Consider the following 20,369-nt stretch of genomic DNA (forward strand, 5'->3'; position numbering starts at 1 on the left):
TATAAAATTTTTCTGTAAGCTAAAAATAGTCAGACCTGTCTCAGTTTGTCCTTATCTGAACACACCCTCCACAACATTTCTTATTTAGAACAGCCTAAATGCAAGTTGATCTTATGAAGAAAGGGGCCACAGGTTTGGTAAACTTGAAATTTGGTGTAAAAACAAAAATGTCACAAAACATCAAACCTGGTGCCTTCCAACAGAGATTAAGTTCTTAGGACATACTTACACAGTTTTGGTATAAAGAGCCAAAATGTTTATGACAGTGCAGTGGAGAGAGTGCCGACTTTGTTGTGGCAACAAATTCCTGGTCACAAATGACAGCAAAATGTATCATGATCAGCGACTATTTATTAGGCCAATCTTTTTCATTAGGTTTTTAAGTATGGCACATGTCTTACTAGCAAAAATGAATGCATTATTGTTCAAGACATGCACATAGTAAGAATCCTGGGGCCAACAGCAGTTGGATGTTATTTTTGTACTAAAATACAACTGTGTTCTCTGAATGCTGTATTCAATGGGTGAGGGTAGACTTCCTTGGAAAACACCAATGGAACACCACTACACTTACCTGACAGAATCAGGAGGGACATCTCGAAATTGGTCTCTGGACAAGTGCACATGCCTGGAACCCTGGCCACCTTCAATTCTACAATTACTTAAAAGGATGAATAGCAAGCTAAACTAAATTTTATTTGTGATTATGATATTTATTGGTGTCCTCTAGCCCTAGTAATTCTGAAAAAAAAACACATAATACCATATCTCAATCCTCCTGTTCCAGAGCCTCGCATTTGTGCTTGCAAATAAATATGAGGCTCTGGAAAAAACAAGGTTTATGTAGTCAGAGATAGGTGATTTTGACGGCATAATAAAGGCAGCAGAGGAATTCTATACAGAGCTCTGTAGTACCCAGAGCAGCAATATAACAGTGGTTAGAAGTACCAACAAACAGGAAACAAAATCAATGTGGAACAAGTCAATCTGCTGAAAACATGGAGGGCATACTGTTGTAGTAAAGCTTGCAACCCTTTTTTTGCCCTCATGACTCAAAGTGTAATAGAGACTTGGAACGCTATATTAATCCCTATGAAGGGAGGCAATAAGTAACTAAAGAATTGCAGGCCCATTAGCTTGCTTCCAGTACTGTACAATATAGAATTCACAAAGGTAATATTGAATAGAATTGGGGAAACTGCAATCAAAATATACAGTAGGTTGACTTACCGTGTGGGGGGCTGGACTCGTGTGGGGGCTGACTGGCGCTGCCGAAACGGCCATAACGCTCGCATACTGTGGCTGCTGTGCGACAACCTGCTGAAAGAGAAGCACTCTCTTGTGGAACAGGTGCACCTCTAGAGCCCCACCACTGACGACGACTTCAGCCAACCTTTTTTCACTGTGCGATTATAGTCGTAAAACATTTCAGAAGGGTTGCATGCACGGCCCAACCTCAGGAGAGTGTCCCCAGAAAAAAAGAAAAGCACACAAACTCCACTGCAAACACTCATGCTGTGTCCCACATTTCAATTCCACTGGCAGCTCTGTATCGATGCGGTGCCAAAAATAGGTGCAGTGCAAGACTGCAACTGCGCTATAAAACACAAAAAGGCCAGGGTTTCATCTGGACTGCACCGTGAACCTTGTAGTTGCTGCCTTTCACTGATGGCTAGAAAACTTATCGAAACACCCCTGCTTTACACTTGGGTGACGCTCCAGAAATATCACGTTGCTGACGAAGTCTTTTATTTATTTATGTATTTAGTACATACTGCAGTTGAAAGACAGGTAAAAAAATTAACATAGTGATCGTAACTGTACAAGCTGTACAACAGAATATAGCAAGCATTACCACTCAAAGACAAGCACCGACCAACAAACATGATTAAAATACGTAGAAGACAAAAACTACACAACCCTGTAAAATCGCTTTTATGAGCTCAAAGCAAAAGCAAGCACTCATTAGTTCACGAGTTGTCAAAATATAGAAAAAAGTATGGTGTTATCAACAATGAAGTTTACGTGAAATTATACATGTCTTTTTCAAAGTAAGGAAAGCCACGCTCTGAAAAAACATTTGAAGGCAGTGCATTCCACTCGCTGATGGGTCCCTTAAAAAAACTAACGTGTGAAAAGGTTAGTACACATGAAGTATGGTGTCAGGTCATGTGTGTGACCATGTCTGTGTGTTGGGAGGAAATAGGAGAAAGGTATGTAATAGGATTGATATTATACTGCTGAGTGTGGAGCAAGAAAATAAACTGGAGCCTGGCGATAGCTCTGCATGGTTCCAAAAGTGGGATGTCAGTACTAGCCATTAGTGATGAAGGCGAATCCAGATTGTGATAAGGCGTCACAGATGAATCTTACTGCTCTCCTTTGAGCCATTTCTAGCTTATAAACATCCTTTTTAAAAGGTTGTTATTGTCTTTTTTATGCCTTCTGGTAGCGTCAGCCCTCACTTTCTGGTGGTAGCATCGCATGACTGACTTCTTGTACTCGTTTAATACAGGTGTCCCACAGCACACTTTCGATCGGGATGAATTCAGAACAGCATCAAATTTCTTAGTCACAATTGGCTCCCTCACGCAAGCTACAAGAGGGAGCCAACTGCTGTTGAAAATTTTAATCTGGATCGGGCTTGATCACAAGTGAAATTGGCCATATGACATTAATATAAAGTGCGGTAACATTGGGTTGATATGGGACCGACAAGACACTGATGCCAGCGATTGGCCCACTATACAGCACAGTGTGTAGCCAAGGTTATTTTATCATACCAAGCCGACAACAATGCAACCGATGGCGTGAGTTGTTGTAGTGCAACAGGCTTTCTTGTCGACAGCACCAACAAAATTAGCATGCCGACCATCGTTCAACCGAACATCACGTGCTTGGCTGTTGCGCCGATCCGCAGCACCTGCACTTGTATATCTGATTATTCGCACTAAAAATAACTTGAAACATGCCTTTGAAGTTTAATTGCACAAGTTTCAGCTCTCTCAAGCCATGCACATGAGGTTTGAGCTAATGTTCATCCTGCTCAGCGAATGTTAGGCCTAGCAGAGCCGCCAAGTTCGTCCTCCAGCTACCAGCACACCTGAGCTTCTAAAAAGTAAGCTGTTAGGACGAAGGAAACTGCTTATATATTTCAGTTATGGCCTTAGCAATGTGAAATCAACTACTCCTTACTTGGCATGACACGTACAGCATAAGCGGCAAGCGGCGACACATCACTGTGCCAACCTCTATATATGTAACCGTCTCTGAAAGCTGCCTATTGCATTTGCTACGTAGATGAGTGGGTCCTTGAATGTTGTTATACTGCCACATTTCTTAATTGCAGAGATGCATGGTTTACCTCTGCACCAAAAGGGAAAAAAGAAAAGGTGCATTCGGTAGAGCAGCATAAATAACTGCCTCGCTGAGTTACCAATGATGTCAGCGATGGCATCTGTGTTTTTGTAAGAGAACCACACGGCTTTGATGGCATGGATTCTCCCATGTTGCGTTAGCACCGACTCGACGGCAAGAAATGGACCCCTTCACCACTGTACTCGTAGGAGAGAACCTTTCACGTGGTAGTGTGCACATGCTAAACTGTGGAAGCACAAGACAGCCTGCGTGGAACACGCTTTCAGTTCAGTTTCAGTTTATTCATCATTCCAAAAACAATGAGTAAACAACAAATAGTATGCAGACGAGGGTCCCAAAGTCAATGACTGCAACGGGACCCTCTGGCGAAGGAAAAGAAGAAAAAGCTATCTGGAATCAACAGGCCAACTTCCAATCACTATTTTGAAACTTGTTTCCATATCTGCCAACAGTCCCAGTGTATTTGTGCGTGCAGTCGTCACTTCACATCGCTTGCCTTCAAGTCTGTTGCTCCTCGCAGCTAGTTCTTTTTTGCTTCCCATTCTCTTGTTCTCTGTACAATACAGAAGTTCCTAAACTTCGCTCCGTTCCTTGCAATTGCCTTCCACAAGTGGCACAGCTGACCTGAACACCAAGAAAAATGGAGCAGAGGCAAACGGTGCTGAGAAGGGGAGCAAGAAAGACCTGTTGGCCCGAGTCGGACAACAATGTTTGGGAAGCGAACAGCTGTCAGAGGGTACCGGTCAAGTGCCCGAAAAATGAGAGGCCCTCTAAACGACACGTCTTCTCCTGTCACCAAGCCGACAAGCAAGAGCCTGCAAGAGCTCACCTGCCATCTGCTCTTTTGCAATTCATTGAGCAACGCACTATACCAGCTTCGCGAGATGCCAGCCAAACTGTGAGCACGCTGTGTTATTCGGTTGGAATGCTTTGTAGGCACACTTAGATATATGTCTCACTTGCCCCCATGTCCTGTGTCCCTGTATTTGCACTTTTTATACTTGAATATATATTTGCAGGGAGAAGGGAGGTTTAAGATATACTTACAGGGTATTTACAATGCGTCCACTGGCATACAAGGCATACAAGATGGAAGACAGTTTATGCAACATCAGCGAGCGTTATCATCTTCTGCACTGTCCTCAGCTCGATCTCTGGCAGTGCTTGGTAACATGCCTCTCGGTGGCGAAGGCGCCATCCTGGTGCTTGCTAGGTCGTCTAAGCAATATCACTTGAGGCAGGTGACATAGATGACATCAGTGGAATGTCAAGACAAGGTGTAATTGAGAGGCGTGACTTCATATGTGACGTCGGTCACTTGGTGCAAGACACGGTACAGCCAAGAGTAAGGTGAAATCAAATTTATGCAAAGGCCAACTTGCCATGACAGTGCCCAAAAAAGGACCATATCACTAGGGTTCAAGTGGGCATCGCGGTGGCAAGCATCATAGAAGTGTCATTGCCTTTCATACAAAGTGGTAAGCCTCAGGCGTGCAACCTGGCGCGCCTTTACAGCTCTGAAGATGGAGTCGTGGGCGTATTCTGACGACATCGCAAGAATGGTGGGAAGGAGCATGTCAAATGGCAGCGTGGGCTTTCTTCTGTACGGAGATAAATTCACAGAATCATGTCAGGAGGAATTATAGGCAAATGTTACGAAAAGCAGAACGGTGTTCCAGGCATGATGGTCGGCAGAAACATACATAGCAAGCATGTCTTTGATAGTTCTATTAAGACACTCTGTGAAACTGTGGTCTGAGGGTGGTACGCCATTGTCAACTTGTTTTGTAGCGCAGGAGTGCAAGAAGTCTTGGACAACCTTTGATATGAAATAGTGGTCCCAGTCTGCGAGGAGCTGCCGAGGAGCGCCGTGGTGAAGTATGAAGTCTTTGAGGAGGAAGCCGGCGACATCGGCAACACAGCTGGTTGGGAGAGCCCGCGTGATCGAGTACCTGGTCATGTAGTCGGCAGCGACTGCTATCCACTTACCGTATTTATTAGAAACTAGGCCAATAGTCTTCTTTTCTTTTCAAATAATCATATGCCAAACTTTAGGGTCAGCTTAGGTTCAAGGATTTTAAAGAACACGCCAGGCTGTAATTTAAAATGATAAATATGGTGCATAGCTAGCGCCATCTAGAAGTCAGTATCGCAGCTGCTATTAGCTGTGCCAGTAGCCAACGGAAGTACTTGAGCGACATCGATATTTTGACCTGTGACCCGATCCTGATCTCTGCCCTTCATTTTCGGACATCGCCCAGAAAAGTGAAACAAGTCGGTAGACTGGGAAGCTTACACAGCAGCCGTAGACAAAGGAATCACAGCCTCGACTACGAATGCAGAATTAATACCGACAATAGCTTATTGCCTTAAACCCGCTCTGCCACTAAGCATTGTAATGTACCAACTAACGACGAGGAATTTGAAAGGTTATGTGCCATTCGAAGGTGTGCCGAAAGGAAGGCTCTACGTACTAAAAATATCGAAGACCTCAGAAATTGTCGACGGGCACAAAGGCATATACGACGTTACCTCACCAAACTGGACCGAGAAAGGTGGAGGGACTTTTGTGGGACAATGGACATACGACAACCGCTGAGCAACATCTGGCGAGTCGTCAGAGGCATTCGCAAAGAGCCACAACAGCTTTATCCTTTTATCGCCCTCTCATTACATGAGCGCGCGTCCCTGAAAGAGGCGGCAGAGCAGTACTGCAGGCTCCTTTCCAACGGGGCACAACCTTACCGGCAAATTGCAAGTCATCAGCCTAGTCCACCTCGAGCTACCCTTCCTGACTTAGAACTACCATTCACCATCGAAGAGCTCACGGCAGCAATCGGCGACGTAAACAAGAGATCATCACCTGGCCATGACAGTGTAAGTTATGAAGCGCTCGCAAATCTACGCCACACATCTCGCCTATGCCTTCTGGAGTACTACAACGCCTCATGGATAACTGGGGAGGTTCCAACGGAATGGAAGCTTGCGAAAGTTATTCCTATATTGAAGCCAGGGAAGCAGCCAACAAATTACGCCTCCTTCAGACCCATATCTCTGCTTAGCTGCGTAGGGAAGCTATTAGAAAAAATGATCTACGAACAACTAAATTGGTTCCTGGGAACTACAAAAGTTTACCCGGAGGAAATGATTGGCTTCCAGCAAAATAGGTCCGCAATTGATAATGTCATTGCCTTGGTCTCTTCAACTGAAGAGGAATTGGTCTCTGGAAACATACCTACTGTGTTATTTTTAGACATTAACCCTTTCGCTGTCACCGACGTACCGGTACGTCATCGCGCTTCCCCCCCACAGTGTCACTGACGTACCGGTACGTTCTCTATCGCGCGTTCAAAATTTCGCGCCTGAGCGCAAAGCTGGCGCTCCCGGACTTGGCCACGCCATCTGTCGACTCTTCCTACAAGTTCGTATTTTCGCCCCGACCTGTGTTAGTACATGTATTGAAGAGTACGGTGCGACTGCCACGCCCCCCTCTCTTTTTGCTGAGTGGCGCGGTGGCTCCGCGTTTGCTGGATCATGCGTCGCGCGCGTGGGGTTATGGGTTCAAGGGTTGTTCTGCCATCTCCGCCGGTTTGAAGGTTTTTATTTTTCTTCTGTTGGTGCGTCTGCTACGACGCGTCAAGTTCAGGCGCATGCGTCGCCGTTGCCTCTCCAAAAAGGGTGACTCGATTGCTGCTTTCGCTCTCTCGCCGCACCCTCGCTTCCGACTTGCAGCAGTAAACGTAAAGCCCTTCGAACTTTGTTTTAGCCTTTTTCCATCTCCCTCTTCTTGATCACGCAACGTCCCATTTATCTCCGTTGCGCGGGCGACGGAAAGCGCATCCTCCCTGCGCGCGGTTACTTTCGGATAGCTGAGCGGCGCGAGACCGTCTGTTCATTGGAGCGGTGGCTCTTACAATTCAGAATACGAGCCGAGCTCGGATTTGGACTCGGACAGAGTCTGACGCGACGAAGAGATGAGTTCCGCGTCGTCAGATTCGGATGTTGAACGGATGTTATAGTCAGGCTGATGATGATGATGATGTTTACTAATAACAGCTGCAGAACATTGAAATGTGCATATTGCATTGACTATGTTATTTGTATACCAATCATAGTCAAAAATAAATTGCTATGTTCATTCCCTGTTATGCTCGTTCCCTGAAACCAAGCCGACACTGGGGGTGCGTGACGGCCAGAAAGGTCCGACAGCGAAAGGGTTAAGGCAGCATATGATTCGGTCTTTGATGAAGCAATACTCGACGCTTTGGAAACCCTTGGTCTTGGAGGACGGCTTTACGCATGGATTGAAGACTATCTTCAAGGACGCCAACTTTTCATATTCGCTCGCTATCCGGTCGCTCGGTGAGTCGGACTTCTAGATTTGTTGCGCGCCCATCGGCATGTTTTGCGGATAGCAACTCGGCTAGCAGGCATTGATCTATGAAAGGTGCAATAAATGCCCTTGTGACTGTTTGCACTACTGTGTTGTCGTTCCTTTGTCCCAAGAGTACGGAGGAGAACCCCATATCTCCCACATCTGGCGCCCGACGTGGGGCTCTTGGGGCATCGGACGATAGATTTAACAGTTTTGCTTCGTTCGAGACCTTTCTTTGAACCGAAGCGTAGGCCTAGCGTGGATTTTGAGCGCCCGCGGAGCAGTGGCAAGCCTGAAGCGAGTGAGTACGGAAGCCTCGTGGGTGGTCCGAATTTCTTATGTAAATAGCTTCTTCTATCTCTTTGACTCGGATGAAGTCGCGGCTCTGGGAGCCGGGTGGCCGCGGGCCACGGGTGCCACGACGGGCTGACTGGTATTGCGGCCTGGCACCGGGCGCTCCGACACCGTCTGGGACGGTGGGCGCCGTCAACTCGGATGCTGTGTGCACCGAGTCGAGTAGGACCACCTCACAGAGCTAACGTCTCCTCGCGGCTGCCTGTTTTGCGCCCATTTTGGGTGTTGTTTTTGGATGCCGGTTGTTGTCAGGGTAGCGACGATTTAGGCCTAAGGCTTTACGAAGCTGCCTGTCGCACGTGGAGGGACACAACCTGGTGGACCGTGGCGTTGAGGCGTTGCAATTTGCTTCCCTCATTCTATTTAGCCTCGCACGAATTGAAATTACTCGTTCGGCTCAAGGAAGCGAGCTTTGTTCACGTGAACTTAGCATCTGAGTAGCTGCCCGATCTTTTGCTAGCCGAGTTGAACATCGTACCACGTGGGCGAAGCGCATGCAGAATTCCTCTCCCTTGCACTACTGTAGTGTTTGCCGAGTGTGTTGAGTCTACGCAGCGTCATTGGAGTCACCCCGGGCGATGGTGATGCTGTGGCCAGTTCGGCGCAGCGACTTCGGCGGCCTCCTGCATCCAGCTCACAACCCTCGGTGGCGGACAAAAGAGCCGGCGGTCACCGACAGCTGCGGCGGCTCTTGCCAGCAGGGCGTGTCGGCGCGAGCGACGCTTGCTCGTACCGACTTCTGCGTCGTCGTTTCCGGAGTCCTGGCCTGGAATCGTGCCGTCGATTCTGCAAAGCTGCTGCTGTGACCGGCGGACGCCAGCGGTGTAACCCAAAGACAGTCGGCTCGCATGTTATGGACAGCGTGTGGACATTTCCCCGGCACGGCCACTGTTGCATGTGTACCACCTTGTTCGCGAAGCACGTGTTGATGTTAGACTGTGTGAAATGTTTCGCCGGAATATGTAGTGATTTAAGGTTGGGGGGATGTGGGGATGCGTGACTCTCACGCCTCCCCTGAGATCGTTTTCCCGCATAGCTCGTCTCCTGCAGGGCGGCTTCGCCTGTCGCGTGGCCTGGCGCCCGCGGCGGTCGGAGTGGTTAAAGCGCAGTGCGAGAGATGGCGCTAGTGTTGCGCTGCGGCGAGGTTACTTGGGCGCCAGAAGACAAGGCGCTGCCTCTTTCCCGGCGGGTCGGCGAACAGCGTGGACATTCCGCGCGCGCTGCGACCATGCTTCTGCGGGACTGTCTCGCGTGGCCGCCTTCGAACGTGCCACCATTCGCGTGACCATACACGCGAACGACCAGGCGTTGAGATCCAGCATGGGGCGAACATATTCGCTCGCTATCCGGTCGCTCGGTGAGCCGGACTTCTAGATTTGTCGCGCGCCCATCGGCATGTTTTGCGGATAGCAACTTGGCTAGCAGGCATTGATCTATGAAAGTTGCAATAAATGCCCTTGTGACTGTTTGCACTACTGTGTTGTCGTTCCTTTGTCCCAAGAGTACGGAGGAGAACCCCATATCTCCCACATCGTATAGGTCGACCTATACGCAGCCGCAACGCACATTTTCACAGATGGCTCTACAACTCCACATCGTTCATCATGCGGACTACAGGGCAACGATTCATCTACAGGGCAACGATTCTCGTTTCGTCTTGAGCGAGCGACATCATCTACTTCAGCGGAGCTATATGGCATTAAGGAGGCCCTTGTGTATGTACTTCGACAGCAGCCACCAAAGACATGGGTGATTTTCACAGATTCAGAAGCAGCCCTACAAAGTATGTGGAACAGGCACAAGCGTTGCAATAATCAACCTGCAGCATTTGACATTGCTTATCTTCACCACAGGGCTAAGATTGCTGGGCATTGCATAATGTTCCAGTGGATACCTGGCCATGCCGGCATTTCAGGAAATGAAAGAGCGGATGAAGCTGCCAGAAATGGACTCCAATACCGCAAGTTCAAAAGAAAATTTTTTACAAAAGCCGACGCTTCAAACATGGCAGAAAAATGTGCCTATCAAGAAAAAGACCACATCTGGAATCTGCCGCTTCACCAAGATGACTTCCTGCGTTACACTGACCCAGAAATGAGACCGAAAATTCCCCGACCACTTCCTCGACACTTAGAGACGTTGTACCATCGTCTTCGCTGAACGTGGCATACACAAACAATTATCTGTACCGCATAGGGCTTACCACTAACCCATACTGTGATAACTGTCGCAACTTAGAGACAATTGAGCACATATTACTAGAATGCCCCGCATACCGCGACGAGAGACAATTTTTTGAGCAACAAATGGACATGATTTGCCACGAACCATTAACGTTACCAAGCATCTTAGGTCCAATGCCCGGCCCTTCAAAACAGCGACGGGTTTTGGATTTATTGTTAAAATACCTATCAGAAATTGGTCTAATAGGAAAGCTTTAAAAATTGCACCCTTCATATACAAAAGCCTAAATTTACCCGCCATGTCACCTGTAAATATTAGTATCGGGTCCACTCGGACATTTCATATTTATTTTTATCCTCTTTTTCTCCCACTCTCTTCTGGAATCTTTTAATCCCATTCCCCATCCCTATACAGAGTAGCATGCCAGCGGTTATATACGCGCCGGCAAAATTCTCTGTTTTTCTAATAAAGAGCCCTCTCTCTCTCTCTGTAAGAAGAACACCAAGGTACTTGTATGATGAAGTGTGGGAGAGCATAGTGTTATTAAGGTGATACAAAAATTTAGAATTTACACATTTTCGGCTGAAGCACATCACCTCGCACTTTGTAAAGTTTAGTGTCATGTAGCCATTTGTTACACCAGTTAGCAATAAGGTTAAGATCTGCTTGAAGTGCCAAGTGGTCGTCAGTCGTGTGAATAGGACGGTAGATTATGCAGTCATCGGCAAAAAGGCGCATGCAGGAAGTAATCTGGGTGGGTAAGTCGTTAATGTGGATTAAGAAGAGTAAGGGGCCGAGGACGCTGCCTTGTGGCACACCAGAGCTAGCAGAATTAGGCAGGGAAGAGAAATTGTTAACAACAGTAAACTGTTCTCGAAAAGAAAGAAAGTTACGAATCCAGGATAATGTTAAAGAGTCAAGTCGTAGGGCAGATAATTTAGAAATTAGGCGGCAGTGGGGCATGCGGTCAAAAGCTTTAGAAAAGTCAAGATAGACACAGTCAGTTTGAGGACTGCTGTCCATGTTAAAGTGCAAGTCAGTCGTTAGTTCAAATAATTGTGTGTCACCAAAAAATTCCTTCCTAAAACCATGCTGATTAGAAAAAAAGAAATTGCGAGCTTCTAGGTGGCTGTACACGTGTGAAGTGACTATGCGCTCAAGCATTTTGCAACATATGCAGGTTAAAGATCCGATAGTTGTCAGGCGAGTGAACATCTCCAGATTTGTGAAATGGTATTATTTTTCCTATTAACCAATCGGTGGGTAACCTTCCAGATGCTAGAGATTGTTGAAAAATATGGCATAAGATCTTGCTTGAGGCAGCGACGGTGTTCTTTAATATCTTGGAATTAATGTTCTCAATACCGGCTGAAGTGGATATCTTGAGGTTACTAATGAGTAATTTAACGCCTTCAACAGTGATCACAATTGGTTCCATGTATGCGGCGTCATGTTTGGGAAAAGTTCGAACATTGGAAAAGTCCTCCCGAGTGAAAACAGATGAAAAAAACGTGTCGAATACGGTGGGGCGATCGGCGCTAGAAATAGGTATGTTTTCTGTTCCATGTAAAGTTATGGTGTTAGTATCTCTTGTCGGACATATGGTTTTCCAAAATTTTTTGGGATTGGAAGTGAGCAGTGATGGTAGGTCTTGCGAGTAGTATTTATCTTTAGCGGAAGATATCGCTGAGCAGTAATTGTTTAAACAGTCTTTGTATATGTGCCAAGCCTGTAATGCATTACTGTAATGCATTTGCTGAGCTTACTAGTATGCGGCTCCCACTTCACCACCAGTTCTCGCCTATTTTGACGTGACCGCTCCAATGGAAGTTCGAACCAATGTCAGTGGTCATGGTATCTGCCCTGTTTGGCTCAGCGACAGCAAGGCTGCGACCGTGTTATAGCGTACGCTAGACATACTGTGTCCCAAGTGAAGTGCAATTACTCCATTACTGAACGCAAGTACCTTGCCCTCATTTGTGCAGTACGTAAATTTCACCCATACTTGTATGGCCGGCCACTCACATATATTACCGACAATCATGCCTTGTGCCGGCTTTCATTCCTAAAAAGACCTACTGGACTTCTTGTTTGGTGTGCTCTATGACTCCAGGAGTACTCACACAGTTGTGCGTAAGAGTGGCCGACTGCATGAAGATGCTGACTGCTTGTCGTGCCATCCAGTAGACCCACCGGAGCTTCCCGACAGCTGCAAGTATACCTGTGTGCTGTCACTTACTGCGTTTGAGAACATTGGGGATGAGAAACTCCGTGACCCTTACTTGCAAGACGTCATTCTCCGGCTGACTTCCGAGACACCTTCCCCTTCTCTGCTTATGTTTGTGCAGCAGGATGGAATCTTATACTGTTGCAACATGCACCCTGGCGGTCCTGAACTGCTCTTGGTTATTCCCACAAATATGCATCAAACGGTCCTCAGCTTTGTCTCTGGCAGTGCTTTGTAACAGTATGACAGTATGAACAGGTAAAAAATAAGCCTAACACTATTGGGTCTTTTTTGGTCACATATGTTGGCCCTGTGAAATCATACTTAACAGGATCGCATCAACAAGGTTCTTCTGTATTCAATTAAAAGTCAATTTTTCCTTGTTTTTACTTTTTTTTTAAATGTTACCCAAGTTAAGGGGGGACACAGTTCCTGAGGCGAAAAAATCGCGAAAAAAATGAATTTTTTGAAAATAACATTTTCAGTACCTACAACTACTGTTCCTTTAATTCACCAAGTTTCACATCTCGCAGAAGAGTATTTTGCCCGCAATATCAATTTATAACATCACTGTGAGCTGAATTCCGCACGAAAACAACCCTTTTTATCGCAGCGCGTAGCTCTTTTCCTACGAGCGCGATCGCAGTCATCTTGGTCTCGTTGGAACGAGGAGCCTTTCTTCTTCAATTTCCCGCCAGAAGTGACTCCGTCGGCTCGCCGGTGACATTAAAATCCGCGAAGAAAATAGTCCGAACGCGTGATCCCATTCGTCGACTAGCGCGTGTGATCAGAAACGTGTGCTGTGGTTGGCTGTGCGAGGTTCCTGTCGTCTGCTCCATTCTACAGGCGACGCGACGGCGTGTCTAGTAGGTTTGTGACGAATGCGCAACGATGACCGATCCACCGGAAAAGTTCGTCAGGAGGCACAACTACGGCAAAAAGAAGAAGCAATCAGCTTATAACTTTCAAATGCGTTCCATTCCTTTGGAGAACATCGATAATCGTCCGCACTGTCCCCCGCAACCGCAAGTGATGCCGAAGCCGTGAACGATGCCGAAGTAGGCCTAGCCAGCTCGCCTACGAGTGAGTGTGTTCCGGACAGCGGCCGCGTTCGGCGTAACACTGCAATGTTGCAGCGTGCGGATTTGCTGCAGAGGGAGATGAATGCTCAAAAAAACTTCCAAGCTTTTGCGTCAACACCAGCGGCAAAGCGGAAGTTGGATTTGCTCACTTGCGCTGACGGCACTGCAGCCGCACCAGTCGATGCTATCTTAAGTAGGACTCCGTGAACGCACTAATCGTTTCTCAAGCGCAAGGTGTGCGGCGGTAACATCGCAGTGGGCAAAAGAGAACAAGAATATGGAATTGCCATAAAGATCGTTATCACGTGCGCGTGCTTCGGCGATATCGCGTTGGCGTGGAGCTCGACCCGCGTGAACAGCGACCTTGCCGCGCGCTCGATGCAAGCCACCGAGAATCGGCGAACGGCACTAAACTATGTCTTTGGCACATTTGGGTGGCCGTGGTCAGAGTGACTACATTCCTGGTGGCTATTAGCCACTTTCACTGCAAAATAGTGCAAAATTATTTCTGCACTTTTGGTTAAACGTGAATGTATTTATTTTTTTCTCATTTTCTCAAAACACAGATTTTTTACTTGCTGATTTGTGCTGATTTGTATCAGCGATATCTGTGCCTTCAAGGCAGGTAGAGCCATAGTTTTTGTTGCGGCTTATTTGTAGCTGAGTGTGCAAAGTACACAATGGTAGGAACAGATATTGTAATTTATGCTTTAAAATATTTCAGTTCTGCTTTAGATCAGACAGTAGGGAACTCACACTTGGAACAGTGGATATTGAATTGCTATAGAGTTACTAATATTAGTTATATCAAAAAGGTATTCCTACCATTGTGTTCCCTATGTTTTCTAGTACTAGGCATGTGGCAATATGAATTATTGTAGCGCGGGTATTATTCTCTTGTTTCTGCAAATGATGAACAATGAATCTCATTTATCTTGAGTAGTAAATGGCCTATTGGAAAAATAATTACATATTTGAAATCATCACAAGAATCCTAACAAGGTGCCAAAGTTTCATTAATATTGATGAAAAAATGAATATTATATCAATAGCAGTGTCCCCCCTGAAAAGGACTGTTGTCGCATTGTTAGTGTGGAGAGAAAGCGAATGTCCTCGGCAGCTTTTCAAGCAGCTGCAAAGCGGAGGCAGCGAGGAAATACCTATCCAGATTATTCCCTTAGAGCCTTCTGAGCCATTGGCTATGGCAATTTCATGCATCCAGGATAATAAAATACTTTTTTCACATGGTGGCTAGTCTTTTCCACTTTTCTCAACACACTTTTTTTGGTAATAAGCAATTTTCCGGGAGGCATAGTTACTTGCCTAATCATCCAATTTGAATCATTTTTCTTTAACTGATAGCTAGGCTCTCAGGGAGTGCAGTAAGTGTATAATACCACATTTCTGCACTATGAAACATATTGACATTTTGAGGAAGGTAAAAAAATATATATATATCGCATGTGAAGTTACAACTTTAAAACTTTTGTAACTTTGGATAGAACAGAGGTAGAAACATGAGACAATGCATACTGCACTCCTTGAACATTCAGGAATACTTTCACATAACTTTTACATTTCCTACTGCAAAAAAATTTCTGCCAGTCATCCCGAAACATGAGAACAGAAAAAATTGTATAACATATTTTGTTCGTTATATAGAGAAAAACTAATTACATATTTGCATCAAGCACATTAAATTACATATTACCTACAAATTTCATTCCTCTAGCGGCAATATCAATAATGGTATTGCTCAAGGCCCAGGTCTATCACCTTGGGCCCGTCAAGGCCCGTCTATCACCAAGGCCTATCAACCTATATTCGTGGCCAGACGACCTCGAATTATATTTGTGAGCAAAGCTATCAAAAGTGCCAAGATAACGGAGTTCCTCATTCGCGCCTGCCATAAAGCCAGTATGGAGATTATCGAGGCTGGCTTTAAGAAATTCTGAATATCCATCGCACTCAACAGCACTGAGGATGAGGTCGTTTAGGGTGCTTAGGATGCCTGCAAAGCATCTGACAAGGACGATTTCTCTAGCAGTTTCGGCAAGGATGCCTCTTGTGGCATCAAGTAACGAGATTTAGTAGCCAAGCTTACAGTAAATAAACATCCGTCATAATCAAAATTTTTAGTTTGTCTAAAAAGGCAAGGGTTGACCTATATTCAGGTTTACTTTTTCTTTCTCAGCTAGTTCAATACATAGGGTTGACCAACGTTCGTGTTAACCTATTTTCGAGTAAATATGGTAGGTCCTTTAGAATAGTGGGACCATGAGGAACAACAATATAGACAGCTTTGGCACCATCTCGATACAGTCAAGCATCTCTAGAACGAATCGGTACAAAGAAGGAATATTTTTGTATCGGCTCTATTGTGGGTTGTGCGGTGTGCGGCCTTTACAACGAAGTGACCTGCATGACGAATGATTTCGAAGGTCCCAAGCACTTCATTATATAGGCGTTTAACGGTACAAAAGTTCAACAGGATACAAGGAAACTAAATGGACACAAAATATCAACCTAATCCGACACTCTGTCCATATTATCCATACAGCATCGACCACAGTGGCACCGACCTTCTAAATATTCATCTGAAACACTGGGTTCACCAGGAAATAAGTGACTTTGTTCCACAAGTGATCAAAAGAAGATGCGCTGTATTCTCGGATCATCACTGTCAGGGATACCTTCAATTTCACATGACCAGTGTAAGACGCATTGGTGTATACGAATGACGGCATTCTTTTTGCAGAGCCAAGTACTTTATCTTCTAAAGTGCAGAAGCAATGCTGCTAGTTGACACGTTTTGGGGATAGTCACGCGAAATATTGTGAAAGTCAATATATATAGAATAGAATTTATCCACAGGAAAGACAGAGGTCGACCTGAGCTAATGCACTGTAGTCTACTACTCTACACTGGGGAAGAGGGAAGGGGAGTGAAAGTACTGGGATGGGTGACGCTATCGCGAAAGTGAACATGTTGTGACGGAAGGATGAAAGAAGACAGAGGAAGATTGCGAGACGCTGGCTGCTGCGTGTTGTTGGTGGTCAGCCATCTTCTCTACACTGACTCATCCTGTACATATATATTGTAAATACAGTCTTTATATACTCCTAACATCCCCGTAACAATATTTTTGAAAGTGACAGTCAAAGAAAGTGGCCCAAGTTTGCTAACGCCTTGCTACGTGCACATATGCTTGCCTTTGGCTTAGACAGTCTGTGGCTGAGATTTTTCAGCAATGCCTTTTATGTTATTGCTTTTCACACCTTCCGCGCTTTGTTAGTGGTCAGAACGATACTGCACCTGCATTATCGATGAGATCAGCTGGCCATGAACAATGAATAAGAGCGAACGTAGTAACTCGCATGGCAAATAGCAGCCTTTGTGGCTCAGTGGTTTGACTTGGGTTTTCTTGCAGTTTGTGCACAGCCGGTGAGTATTACTAGATCCAAGTAAACTTTGCTATTTTTTTTATTTTGAGGAGATGCCGAAAACATGGCCAATGACCAATGATGATGTATCATAATGAAAATATCGCTATTTCTGCTCGACTCATTGAGACACACGAGAAATATTTTTTTTATTTTCCTTTCTCACTTCTCTTGCTCCCGCCCTCCACAGAGCAGATTGGCTTTGCACCAAGGAGTACCGTTGATGGCCCGCCAATACTGAAATTTCTACTGCGTGGAAATTCAGTATTCAGTATTGAGTGACCGCCAGTGTTGGAGGTCACTGTGAAAGTTTGTCTTAACCGTAGAGTAATGCAAAAGGGTTCTTATCAGTCCAATTTTTTTTACAGTAGGCCCATGGAAAACCAACCAAGTGTTCCCGCATTGTTCGGTATGTCCTAGATGTTGGCTTAATCGAGTTCGTCTTAAGGCTGGGCTACATGGAGTGGAAAACTGGTGTCAAATCGATGAACTTCGCCCGGCGACGAATGCTCAATCCTTGGCTTCCAAAAATTTTATGCCTGTCGCTGGCCTGGCTCGATCAGAAAAGCTTTGCCCAGCGAAGTTCGCTGCCAAAAGTGGCAAGCATGCCTTGCATACTCGCCAGGCGTCATGACAAGCAATCTTCTCCAACTTCCAGCGGGTGTTTGTGAGCCACTGCAAGCGTCTGTTTTTGTTTTTTTGTTCTAGTGCCTCCATTGGAGCATCCGTCGCGCTGCTGAGTGTCTCGACTGCTTGAGTACCTTTAGGGAAAAGGGGGACGAGAGATAATTGGTAGAAGTCAAATGTGCTTAGTTTCCAGGTTGTTTGCATCCGTGTGGCCCAGACGGCACACGGTATGGTTCGTGGCATCGAGACTGAGAGCTGCTTACAGCGCCATTTCATGCTAAATTTCAATAATGCTATCCTCTCTGGCTGCAGTACTAGATGTCGTGACTGCCGCGGCACAGTTGCTTGTGGGCTATCACGGGGAACAGGAGGCACACAGTGCACACATGCACTGTACAGGCTATATGCACACTACAGTACACTGTACACGCATCACGCTCGGGCCTCAGCACAACGTAGTCAGACGGAGCAACGCCAGCTGGCTGAAGTGCTTACAGCTCAATAGAATGTGTAGAAATCGTTTGTAAATACATCTATGAAACTTTTACTTCTTAATTGCTTAGCCATTGACAACAGATAACAGAACGAAAACAATTTTTACAATTTTTTTTTACACTTTTATCGAGTCTGGCAACCTTAACAACGAGACAGTGAATGCACAGTGGTGCATGCCTCTTTTATGCTCCGTGTAGCCAAGCCAGCGAGCAATTGTCATTGTGTCGCTGCATCTATTTCTACCGAGCAAAGTTCGCCATGAAAGTCTGCCTCATGTAGCCTGGCCTTAATGGGGAGTTTACTGCACATTGCATTTCTGTAAAAGATGATGATGATCATCATAAAATTTGGTTGTGAAGCAACATACACAAGATAAAAAGTACAAGCAAACATTTGTAGTGTATGGCCTCGACATGAGGACATGTGTGGCTTGCCATGTGCATTGCCAAATTTAAAAGATCATGTACAACTAGTACAGCCTCTCTTGTTAATCTTAAAGGACCAAAAAAATCAAGAATGAATCTCCGAAACAATGTCCAATCATCCCTAATACTTTGCTGCTGAAACATCACACAAATCTAAAGCAAGTACAAGCATCAGTTATGAACAAATGGGCCACATTGTAGGACAACGACCCGATCATGTGAGAAGTAGATTGCACCCACTTTCTACATGTTCCTTGTTTTATATGTTCCAAGGGAAGCCTTGCCGTGTTCCCCCATGCAGGGCTTCCCTTAAACATAAGCTCTGAATGCTAAATCTCGAAGATAATGTATGCCCACAAGAACTCCAGTATCATTTATGTTCTGGGCATGCACGGTGTGCATCATGCAGTGCTAAATTCTTGGATGTCCTGCTTTATGCTATGCGAAAGCTCTAAAGTTGTTTTCTGCTATGAACCCATAAAAAACTGGGTGCTTGTTAGAAATAGGTAAATACTACTGCCAAATCAAGCAGTGGTGCCTTTGGGCATTTCTTTCTGCCTCTTCTTTTGTTTCGGTTAACTGAACAAATCTGTCAAGTCTATCAAGGAATGCAAGCTGACCGAGTTTGGCATGGCCACCAGGATCATCCCATGCTGTGCCAACCATCTCAGTAGCCACATGATTGGCCACTTATTGGCAGGAAGTGCAGCAACCAATTCCACAGTGGCTGCATGCTGTACCACAGGTCCAGCATTTTGGACGAAATGGCAGTGCTATCAACTGAATTTTGATTATGACAATGACATGAACATGCTTCAGCTACACTGATTAGCTTCACTTGAATATGGCCAGACATATGGTAGCCTTTGCATGCAAGGGCTGGAAAGTTTGACATTTCTAAATATATTTTTCAGCTTTACAGCCATAGAAAAGGGTCAAAATACTTACAATACTTACAATACACAGCTAATTTGAGAGATGTGACGGTGCAAGGCTGTTATTCACTTGTTTCGTGACTGCATCGATGTTACCCAATCTCTACCTGCTCTCCCTACTTCATCTCTACCATTCTATCGGCCTCCTCTCCGGACAGTTGCACGTTAGTAGGAAGGCAAGCGCTCCAGTTTCTGCAATGCTTTTGAGGGGGGTCATGGATAATTACAGCAGTCGAGAGATTATTTGGCTATGTCGAGGGCAGCTATGCAAAGAATAGACTTAGAATTAGTTTAGCCAGTTGTCATTATTTATTATCTTCTGGCTCTGACACAGCATACCTGCATGGGAGGCTGCCGACTGGCCGGTTGCTGTCCAGCTGTTGAGGGCACAATTGGGGGAATGAAGGCACTCTGCAGGGGCACAGTCCGGTGGGCCGAGTCCACCGGAGGCGCATGGAGTGTGTCCTCTGGAGAGCCTTCGGCTGCACACACGACACACATCAGGTGCACACATCAGACCCACATTATAAAGAGATCGATGTACTTTGGGATCAGCTGCTGACCAGCCAGGCTCTTCCAAATTTTGTTAAGACTGGACTTTCCCTATGCATTTCAGGCCCTGCACAAAGTGTTTTCATTGCCAGAACGTGTCAATGCCTTGACCTACGAGATAAGCCTCTGTGGCATGCTGTGCCAAGATCATCTTGAATGCTGCACGAAACTCTTGGTGCATTACTAGTATCGCTAGGCTGGACAGCACCAATTAAAGAGAAATTCTTGTATCTTATATTAAAACTTTTTTGCTTTTGTATTTTAGCTCCTCTTCGACGCCAGCTATTGCAAG

General features: G+C 45.7%; 1 protein-coding gene across 14 annotated transcripts in view; it reads right to left on the reverse strand.

The window, feature by feature from the left end:
* Window positions 1–20,369, reverse strand: part of LOC126527418 (uncharacterized) — a 476,501-nt gene that overhangs the window by 265,833 nt on the left and 190,299 nt on the right. For 12 of the 14 annotated variants that reach the window (XM_055068435.2, XM_055068434.2, XM_055068436.2 and 9 more), the window contains exons 8-9: window positions 19,865–20,007; window positions 1,231–1,320 (exon numbers count right to left, since the gene is read on the reverse strand). In XM_055068435.2, the coding sequence (XP_054924410.1) occupies window positions 1,231–1,320; window positions 19,865–20,007 (233 nt within the window). The remainder of the gene's footprint in view (window positions 1–1,230; window positions 1,321–19,864; window positions 20,008–20,369) is intronic. The other 2 variants (XM_055068432.2, XM_072284423.1) reach the window with 2 other exon arrangements.

The sequence above is a fragment of the Dermacentor andersoni genome, chromosome 9 (genome assembly GCF_023375885.2).
Source record: "Dermacentor andersoni chromosome 9, qqDerAnde1_hic_scaffold, whole genome shotgun sequence".
NCBI lineage: Eukaryota > Metazoa > Arthropoda > Arachnida > Ixodida > Ixodidae > Dermacentor > Dermacentor andersoni.